Below are 11,587 nucleotides of genomic sequence, written 5' to 3' on the forward strand. Positions count from 1 at the left end.
CCATATGGGACCGCTGCTTTAACATGGGACTGGTGGTAACTCTTAAAATAAAGTAGTAAATTAGTGGAAGTGGGTTTACGATACCCCTTCATGCATAATTCACCTTCATAACATATGGATGTACGTCCAAAAAATAAATGCTTTGTCCTCCAAATTGGGATGAAAATCGCATATTGACATTGTTTAATTGGAATATAAATTCAGAAAATTATTTTTCAGTGCCAGACCAAATTTACAGCACATGGTCTATGTATCCAGTTCATAGACGTATGTTTTGTAAAAAGGAACTGGTGTCCCCATTGTCGATCCCATACATTGTTGGTACCATTTACCATAAAAAACAAAGGCATTATGGGATAAAACGAACAGAAGTGAATCACAGCTGAATATGACTAAGAACCTACAAGAAAAAGGAGTCTATAAACCACAGATGTCAATGTAAAAGATATAAATTTATTAAATACAATATAAAAAAAACTCATTAAAAACAGAGAGGATTGCCACAGGATGGAAAATGGATGCCAGGCAGTAAACAAGCAAAACAGACTTGGGTACTATGTCACATGTGTCAGTGTATACATACACACACACACACACACACACATATATATATATATATATATATATATATATATATATATATATATATATATATATATATATATATATATATATATATATATATATATATGGAAAAATGAATGCCTGGCAGTAAATAAGCTATACAGACTTGGGTACTATGTCACATCCTATGTCACACGTGTCAGTGTATATATATATATAAGTACTCTGTGTATATATATATATATACACTGACACATGTGACTGACATAGTACCCAAGTCTGTATAGCTTATGTACTGCCTGGCATTCATTTTTCCATCCTTTAAAAACAGAGATGATTGCCGATGAGTTTTTTTTATATTGTATTCAATAAATGTCTATCTTTTACATTGACACTGGTGGTTCATAGAATCCCTTTTCTTGTAGGTTCTTAGTTCTATTTTGGTGTGTTTCCACCATTAACATCATGTGTAGATTGAGCCATGTAGGCCCACCCCCTCCCAACATGCACTACACATTACAAGTATGATTCTTTACTGATGATGGGGTGGGGGATTTTGGTTGTCCTCCATATTGGTTTTGCACAGATGAATATGGTACAGTATGGATCCTGATTTGCTTCTACCATTATTTTAGCACTGCAGTGAGGCCATCACTATGTATAATACGAGTATACACGCTCTCTACATCAATAGAGGCTAAATGAAATGTGCTATCCCTGATGAACCCTTCAATTATTCTAAGGAGATCCTTAGTATCCGCTAAGTAGGAGGGTACACTTTGAAGGAGTGGATGCAAGTACCAATCCAAATATTCTGACAGAGGAGCGGTAAGTGACACACATCCTGCCACAATGGGGCATCCTGGAGGATCAATTAATGACTTGTGGATTTTTGTAAGAAGTACCATTTTGGGTTGGAGGGGTGGGATTACATGGATATAACCTCTCTCCCATTCTTCTGGAAATAATACCCATCTCCACTCCATTTCTAATGAGGCAACGTAATTTATTACAATGTGCAGGCAAAGGATTGTTTTGTGACGGGATATAAACGCTCATGCCACTCAATTAGCGTATCGATTTACATAGATAATATTCTTTAGCAATAACAACTATGTTACCCCTTTGTCAGCAGGCTTAATAATCAAGTCCTGACAACCTTTGAGCCATTGTAATGCATGTTTCTCACAATCTGACAGGTTATATTGGTCTTGATCATATATGAAAGCCCTCATATCATTTTTGACTAATTTAGAAAATATGTCAATAGCACTACCTGGTACAATCGGTATGGGGTTAAAATATTTAATCCCACCCTTGAAGCACTGTAGTTCCACTGTTTTATCTGATGTATCTACCCTCATTGATTCTACGAAGTCTTGCAGCGTTTCCGATTCACTAGCAGTAAACTTTTCATGTAAACTAAAACCTAGAGGGCTCAAATATGCAGACAATTCACCTTCAGGAATATTCACATTTTCACCTTTTTTTCAAAGATGAATAATGAGTATGATATTTGTGTAGTTGTATTTGCATAACGCCCCATATAATTTAGACTCAAACATAGCATAATCAAACTTATTCATTAGACAGTAGTTCAGACCTTTTGATAGCAAATTAACACAAATCAGTGAATAGGGGGATATTACAGAGGTTGACAACCACAGCAGTATCATTTGTACTGTGACTATTAAATTCTCTTGTTACAGGTAATTCTAGAGATAAGATACAGTCATCCAATAGTATATTATATGGATGTTCCCCATTGTCTACAGCTAATGACGACAAGGCACTTGATTTCTCTTGATTCCACCTCTCCTGATTTCCCTGTAACCTCTTCTTTCTCCCCCTCCCTCTCCGTGTGCGCTCCCATGTTCTAAAGGGACATCTGGTCTGTCTCTTAGTGTCCTATCATCCTGTGTAGAATGGTCTTCTCCAGGACTAGATTCTGAGCTAGAGTCAGTCGTCCAATAGTCAATGTATTTGTCCCTCCTCCTTTTCAATCTTTGAAACCTTTTCTTTTTTTGGGCGTACTAACCAATTGAAAACGTTATGATTCTCATCCATCTTGTCCCGCATGAACTTATCACGTCTTTGTTCTATGCTTTCATTTTGTAATAAAATCAGTTTAGTTTCAATTCTTTCCATAAATGCCTGAAATTTGGGTTCAGTGTTCCTTCTTTGCAGGGACAGTCTGTACTTTCAACTAAATCCTTCTAACCCCTAAACTCCTGAATTATTCCTCTTTTGGAACTGGTCAATAGATTTGCATTAATGTTTTTTTCCCCAGGTTTAAAACCCTTTCAGGACCAAGCCTATTTTGGCTTTCAGGATGGATTTCCCCGTTTTTAAATCTGACATGTGTCCCATGTGCTTATACTTCTATTGATTCTCAAATTGTTATTTTCATGACACATTGTACTTTATCTTAATGTGGTAAATTTTGATCGATATGTTTACTCTTCATTTATAAAAAAAAACAAATGTAAAAATGTTTAAACATTTTCCTACATTTGAAATTCTCTGCTTCTAAAATGGATAATGATGCCACACAATTTAGTAAGTAAATAAGGTTTACCATATGTCTTTATGTAGGTATCATTCTTTAACCCCTTCCCTCGACGACCATCGGCACCACGCAATCGCTGATGGCCCGTCAAAGGGGGACTGCCCCCCTGATTCTAACGGCTTGGATGCTGCAGTCACTATTGACTGCAGCATCTGAGGGGTTAAACTAGCGGGATCTCGCTCATTACACTGAAGCTTCGACTGTTACATACAGCCGACACACTCGCTCTATGGACTGGGCTCAGCCCATAAGTCCGCTCTATAGTCCCTCACCCGACCCTTACCATATGTGTATATATATATATATATATATATATATATATATATATATATATATATATATATATATATATATATATGTACGGTGGATGTCGGAAAGGGGTTCAATTAAATTTTTTAATTAAGTTATATGGCTTATAAGTTTGCTAGGAGTTTTTCAATATTCAACAAAATTTTTAAAAATATTCTTTTAGGAGCTTCAGTTTTGCTTCAAGGATATATATTAGAAACCCCTCATAAATATGCCGATTTAAAAAAAACTAAAAACCTACACCTCAACTTATTCAAAACAGCATTTGGGAAGTTTGTTAACCTTTTAGGTGTTTCACAAGAATTAAGGCAAAGTGGAGGTGAAATTTTAAAATTTCTATTTTTTTGCAGATATTCAATTTGAATCCATTTATTTCAGTAACACAGCAGGTGTTAAAGAGAAACACCACACAATATTTATTACCCTGATTCTACAGATTTCCGAAATATCCCACATGTGGCCCTAGTGTGCTATGTGACTGAAACATAGGCCTCAGAAATAAAGGAGAACCTTGCAAATTTTGGGACCTCCTTTTTTATTAGAATGTTTTCCAGGAACCTTTTAAAGGGGCTCCTTAGGATAGGCCATCAATATCAGATCAGTGGGATCTGACTACCAACACCCGTGCCGATCAGCGCCGTACACATTCGTAGCGGTTGTGCCTGGGATTGTAGCTCAGTCCTATTCACTTGAAAGGGACCGGAACTACAATCCCAGGCAAAGTGCCGTAAATATGAGTAAACTGTGAAAAAAATGCTGCGGCTACACCAAACAGCTGATCAGCAGGGGTGCCGGGAGTCGGACCCCCGCCGATCTGATATTAATGTCTTAACCTAAGGGTAGGCCATCTATGTAAAATGCACAGAAAACCCTATTAATGTTTGAAGAGGCCTTGAGGTGCCAAGCCCATTTTGGAAATTATACCTCTCAAGGAATTAATCTATGGGTGTAGTGAGCATTTTGACCACACAGGTGTTTCATAGAATTTATTAGAATTGGGATGTGAAAATAAAAAATATTTTTGTCCCAATAATATGTCCTTTTAGCTCAAAACTTTTCATTTCAACAAGGAATTAGGAAAAAAAGCACCCAATTATTTGTTACCGAATTTCAATCAAGTATGACAATAACCCATATGTAGTCATAAACTGCTGTTTGAACACATGGCAAGGCACAAAAGGGAAGGAGCGCAATTTGGCATTCCAAGCGCAGATCTTGCTGGAATGGTTTTCTGACGTCATGTTGCATTTGCAAAGCTTGAGGTACCAGTACAGTAGAAATCCCCCAAAAGTGACTCCATTTAGGAAACTACATCCCTCTAGAAATTGTTTTAGGATTGTAGTGAGCAGTTTAGGTATTTCAGCAAATTTATTAGAAATGGGCCGTAGAAATGGAAAAAAAAAACAAACCAAAAAAATAATAATATGTAGTTTCACAAGGACTATAGGAGGAGAAAAAGCACTCCAAAATTTGTAAACCATTTTCTAGCAAGTACAGCAATACCCTATATTTGGTCATAAACTGCTGTTTGGACACACGGCAGGGCTCAGAAGGGAAGGAGCGCCATTTAGATTTTAGAACACAGATTTTGCTAAATTTGTTTCTGGGCACCATGTCACATTTGCAAAGCCTCTGAGGTACAAGTACAGTGGAAACCACCCAGATGTGACACCATTTTAGAAACTATAACCCTGAAGGAATGAAATTAGGGGTGTAGCGAGCATTTTTACCCCACATGTTTTATAGATTTTATTAGAATTGGGCCGTGAAAATGAAAACTTTTTGAATAATATGTAGTTAGAGTTTATAATTTTTTTATTTTCATAAGAAATACAGGAGAAAAGGGACCTCAAAATTTGTTACGAGAAAGGCAATACCCCATATGTGGTCGTAAACTGTTGTTTGGACACACAGCAGGGCTCTAAAGGGAAGGAGCGCAATTTGTTACTTGTAGTGCAGATTTTAAAGGATTGGTTTTCGGACGCCATGTTGCATTGTGATGAGGTGTCAGTACAGTGGAAACCCCTGGGAAGTGACCCCACTTTGGAAACTACACCCCTCAAGAAATTAATCTAGTGGTGTAGTTACAGGTATTTTGCAGAAATTAGTTCACAATGGATGTTGCAATTTCAGTGTCCAATATGTTGAGCCCACTTTGAAAAGACAGCTCTATTTATTATGCTGTATGCACTATGCACATTTAAAGGGTTTTTCCCACGAGGGACATTTATGACATATCCACAGGATCATCTCAAAGGCATTGATGCAGTCTATAGCATCTTGTCCAATGCGGGTAGACTAAAACCTGATCAAATTCAATTCATCACGGATTCTATTCAGTTTATTCTAACACACAAAATTTTTTCTTTCAATAAAACAATATACAAACAAATCCGTGGTACTGCCATGGGGAGTCGATTTGCCCCCAGTTTTGCCAATCTTTACATGGGACTTTTTGAATCCATACACATTCATTGTAACAAGGTTCACAAACACAACATACACTTTTATAGGAGATTCATAGACTATCTTTTCTTCCTTTGGAAGGGTACTGACGAAGAAGCTATAGACTTTGTAAAATCCATCAACACCAATGATTGGGGTCTTTTTTTCACAACAAATTTTTCACACAACACAATGAACTTTTTGGATCTATCCATCAACATCAACCAGGGGAAGATTACCACCAGGACACATTTCAAAGATGTGGAGACCAATAGCTACATTGGCTTTTCGAGCACCCACTTTAAACCTTGGCTCACCAATATACCTCATAACCAATTTAAAAGAACTAAAAAGAATTGTAGCTCCAATAAAATCTACCACCATCAAGCTGATATACTAAAAAAGAGATTTGAAGAAAAAAAGTATCCAAAAGAAATCATTAAAACAGCATACTTATCCTCCCTGACTACCAAACAAAAAACCCTTTTATATAAACCCAAACAGGCAGTATTGGCCTCACAAACGATTAAACGCAAACACAACTTCATTACCGACTTTAATAGTGGCAATAACACACTAAGGATGATCCTAGCCAAACATTGGAACATCCTACGTAGCGACCCTGTCTTAAAATCTATCCTACCTGCTAAACCAGGTTTTACTTACAGAAAATATGGTCGCGCCTAGTCGCTTAAAAGGCAGCAGTACAAAACCTGTAATAAGTTTTATGCCTAAAATAGTGGGCTCCTATAAATGCAACTCAGTAAGGTGTCTATGTTGTGACACCATATGTCACAGAAAAACCACATCCACCTGCAACGTTACAAAATAAATCTTTCCAATTAAAGACTTCATGAATTGTTCCACCAGTTATGTAATATACCTTTTGGAGTGCAGCTGTGGGCTTCAGTACATAGGTAGAACCATACAGCCTCTAAGAACGAGAATAAATAAACACAGATCCAATACCATCAATCATTTTCTGAAACAGTGTTTCTAGACACCTCCACTTTGAACATGAGGGAGTTTTTTCAGTAAAAGTAACACCACTAGAACACAATACCTCCAATAATAGGTTCTCCTCCCTAAAAAAAGGGGAGGCGTACTGGATCTATAAATATCATAGTTGAAATCCGGAAGGATTGAATGAAATTATCGAGAATACTAATGACTTTTAAAAATCTACCCTGAAACATGTGTTATTCAAACACAACACACAGGTTTTGCTGTATAGGTAAGAAGGGAAAGTATGAATATAGTACTATGATCAATATTAATATTCAACATAAACTGTACGTATGGTATACACTCCACTTGACAAGTTTTTGATCTAGACATCACCCATATAGGTCTTTTAAACAATATACCCTACATTTGGAATCCCCTTTATATACATATTTGTATACCTTTAGCCCCAAATATCTGAGTGCAATTAACTCAGGGAGTGCATGTAGTAGAAGCAACATAAAAAACCTGACCGTCTGCAATCTCATATTCTCAATTCTATACACAACGAATATAATGAAACTAATTTATTTAAATTTTAAAATTTATCTTATAGCAACAATTTTTTATGAGTTTTGTATAGAAAAAAACAAAGGTTTTTATACATTTTTTCTGATTTGATAAAAAAAAAATCAGTACTTCAAGTAATACAAAAAAAAACGGCTTTTGACATTGGCATTTTTTCAAAAGTATTATAAACATCTTTTTATGCCATCTAATCACAAATAATGAAAATCTTAATCTCTATCCCAAAATGTTCCTCTATCAAGGGATAACTTGGTGAAAAGAGGATCACTATGGAAAAAGACACATATGCACCCCAACTAAACAGCAGGTTGCATACTGCAGATCACGTACAAATAAACAAAATGTCTTTATTTGTTAAAATACTTTTTGCTCACATATGTGAATGAATATAAACATCATGTTACTATGGCAACACTTTAAAGCATTAAAGTATAACAGCTCAAAAACGGCTTTGAGAAAAAGGTGCATGAGAATCTATGTGAAAAACATGATGCTAGAACAGAATGTACACAATCATGAATAAATGTATAAGAACACATGTGAATAACATATATTATCCAGGGGCGTAGCTAAAGGCTCATGGGCCCAGGTGCAAGAATTCAGCTTGGGCCCCCCTACCACTCCCCAGCACCACCATGATCATCAGACCCCTGCGCACTCCTATGCCCAGACGCCTTGCCCAACAGCCCCCATAGTATAATGCCCCCACACAGTTAATGCTCCCATAGCTGCCCCCACACAGTATAATGCCCCATAACGTATACTGCCACCCATAACAGCCCCATACCGTATAATGCTCCCCATATCAGCCCCCCATACAGTATAATGCCCTACCTATCCCCGTTCCCACGTCGAGTGGAGGATCCTTCGCCTCCTCCGGTTTGTACTATGAGTGACTCAGCGAGGCAGGCGTGATGATGTCGCTACATCCCGCCTGCCTGCATCGAGCCGCTCAGGGCACAGGGAATGCTGGATCAAGGAGATGTCAGCTCCTTGCTCCAGCATTGATTGGAACCGGGACCTCGGTGAGTGACTCACGAACCCCCAGGGGGACGCGATCCACAGTGTAGGGATGTCACGATACCAAAATTTGGACTTCGATACCGATACTTTGTTTACTTTGCCAACAGTAATAAATAAAAAAAAAGTTCTTTCGTTTTCTAATGTGAGGCACGAGGTGTGATGATGAATTTTGAATGTGCCCCACATTAATAGTAATTAACCCCATCATGTTTCTCAGTCATAATGGGTTAATATGTAAGGTACATGATGGGGTTAATTACTATTAATGTGAGGCACATGGAGGTTAAATTCATCATCGCACCTTGTGCCTCACAATTAGGCCCCATGCACACGACCGTAAATAACCTCCGTTTTCACTTTCATTGAGCGCGGACACATTTCCGTAGCACTACGGATGAGTGTCCGTGCCGTAGAAATGTTCAGAAAATTATGGAACATGTCCGTCCTTTTGCATTTTGCGGGCCGTGCTCCCATACTTTGTATGGGAGCACGGCCCGAAAATGCGGGTGGCAGTCGGAGGTCGGCCGTGCCCGCAATCGCTGCCCGTGATTGCGGGCACGGTCGTGTAAATGGGGCCTAAGTGATAGAAAGCAATTTTTATCTTATTTTTTTACAGAGTACACATCATAAATGATGCAAAAAAATAGTTGTTCAGGTTATTATAGCCGCGCCAATACCGAATATGTGTATGTTTTATGTATTGAGACTTATTTTAATGTTTATTGTAAAAAAGGTGTTTGTGTATTGTTTTTATTTAACATTACTTTGTTTTTACTTTATTTTTAAACTTCAATGTACTGGTCTATAGCTATATGCCAGTACATTAGCCTGTGTACTGATAGTACACAGGCAGTTGTTAGGACATAACTCAGTATGCGCTAACAACAGGAAATATGGTAGGAGAGCCCTGGGGTCCTTCAATAGACCCTGGGCTGTCTGCCCATATATGGTATGTCACTTAATCGCGTCACAGGAATTCCCTGTGATGCGATCCAGGGGCATCCCCCCTTCTCATTTTCCCCTGAATGCTGCAATCCGCTGTGATCGCAGCATTCAGGAGAATAGCGGCGGAGATGAGCGGTTTCTCTGATCTCCGCTGTTATAGAGCGGGGCTGCGGCTGTGTAATACAGCCATTGCCCCGCTCCTGACAACAAGTGCGCGCGCGGTCAGCATGAGGTGATGCGGCCGGCTCTGCACTAATGAGCGGCGGTTCAGGCACTGGGGACAGAACATGGGGGTGTTTTGTAGTGCGCCGGCCATGTTCTGTCTTCAGTGCCGCAGATCATTAGTGCAGCGCATCATCCTGACGGCGCGCACATGTCAGGACTCAGGAGCGAGGCAGTGACTGTATTACACAGCCGCAGCCCCGCTCTCATAGTCATGTGTACTATACTGTATTGTGCAGTTTGCGGTGGAGGAGGGGGGGGGCTGTGATTTAACGCCCACCCCCCTCTCCACCGCAAACAACACAATACATTACAAGGCATCACAATACATTACACTGCAGCTTACCTGGAGTCCTCCGCACCGACTCTTCTGCTCTGTCTGGAAGCCGTGTCACGTGACAACACGGTCACATGGTACACTAAGTGTACCATGTGACCGTAACCAGGAAGTGCCGGCTTCACGGCACAGAAGATTAATAGGAAACATGCTGCATAGCAACGGGGCCCGTGGGCCCCCAAGTCTTAGGGGCCCAGTCGCAACTGCGACCCCTATAGCTACGCCACTGATATTATCTGTATAAACCATGATGTTTTAAACTTTGAAGCCACAAAGGGTCTGTTATCCTGTGTCGGCTCTTGATAATTTGTATGTAAATTGAAGTGTTGTGCACCGTTGTGTTCCCGGTCTTTTTACTGCATATATATGTGCACACTACACATGCAACTATTGTATACTGACCTGACGAAGGGACCAGTCCGGTCCAGAAACACATAGTCTTCTCAATAAAAAATCTCCGAGATCCTATGCACTTGACTCCTTTCCTCATCCTCTTCAGCCTGGCGCCGATACCCGTAATTAAACTGCATTTTTTCTCTTCACCTTCTGACTCTCACCTTGTCCCAGGTACTAAGAATTTAGCACCAAGGGACTGCAGTGGGTGGCAGCCAGTGATCTAGACTTCACCACCTCATAATAGTCTCGGAGGAGCGCCACCATCCCCTCACCTTTTTGCTGTATACAGGGGGCACTGTAAATTATACTATCTACATGGGGCACAGCATGTGACAATATTTATATTGGGAACTGTCTGTATGGTGTTTGATGTTCAGAGAGCACAGTGTGTGATACGATTGTATTCCACGTGTAGAATGTGTGACAGAATTATATGCAGGGACACAGTGTGTGGCGGCATGTTCAGAGGCAGTCTATGGTACTATTATATTCAGGGGCGTAGCGTGTTGCACCATGAGGATTTTGCTTACTTTATAGGTGCAGATATGTTAGAAAAGTAAGTAAGTCCAATACTGGGCAGAAAGTTCTGCAGAGATAGGTTGTGTGCGAGAAAAGGTTTTGCAGCCTGAGGTGAAAATTTTAATGGTGTCCCTCAAAAGACCTTGATTGACACCCCCATGCCTCCCTACATCACCTGCCTCCTCCAACTCTCAAGGATGCACAATTGCCCTGTACTCCCCAGGCATGTGCAATGCTGCGAGGTGCACTCTGTTTTAAGTTGCACTGTGCATACCTGGGAGTAGATTTTTCCACACTGTGCATGCTCGGGGAGTACCCGAATCCACGAGAGTTGGAAGAGACTGGTGGTGACGTCATATGGCCAAATTAAATGCCAATCAAGGTTTGGGGAGGGGCACCATTTAAGTTTTCGCCACAGGCAGCAGAATCGCTAGAATCGGCTCTGACTACACCCTTAGACCTTGTTCACACAGTCAAAACCTATCTGTACATTCAGGAAAAAAAAATGCCACAAACTTATATAGTCCACACAAAACACTTCTAGATATATGATAGTTCAAAAATATCCGTGTTTGCTGGGGCATTTAAGAGAGGTATACCAAGCGTAACTTGGTGCATTGACCCAAAAGGATGAAAAAAACCTACAACTGGAAAGGGTCAATAATTACACGGAAGTCATAATGTAATGAAAAAAGTCAAACTTAATTAAAGACATTTATACAAAC

The 11,587-nt window shown here is 39.6% G+C and overlaps 1 protein-coding gene across 1 annotated transcript in view; it reads right to left on the reverse strand.

The window, feature by feature from the left end:
• Positions 1–11,219, reverse strand: part of HHLA2 (HHLA2 member of B7 family) — a 122,402-nt gene extending 111,183 nt beyond the window's left edge. The window contains exon 1 of the mRNA XM_075851120.1: positions 11,137–11,219. Coding sequence (XP_075707235.1) covers positions 11,137–11,219 — 83 coding nt within the window. The remainder of the gene's footprint in view (positions 1–11,136) is intronic.
• Between the last annotated feature and the right edge of the window lie 368 nt (positions 11,220–11,587).

Source organism: Rhinoderma darwinii, chromosome 2, assembly GCF_050947455.1.
Source record: "Rhinoderma darwinii isolate aRhiDar2 chromosome 2, aRhiDar2.hap1, whole genome shotgun sequence".
Classification (NCBI taxonomy): domain Eukaryota; kingdom Metazoa; phylum Chordata; class Amphibia; order Anura; family Rhinodermatidae; genus Rhinoderma; species Rhinoderma darwinii.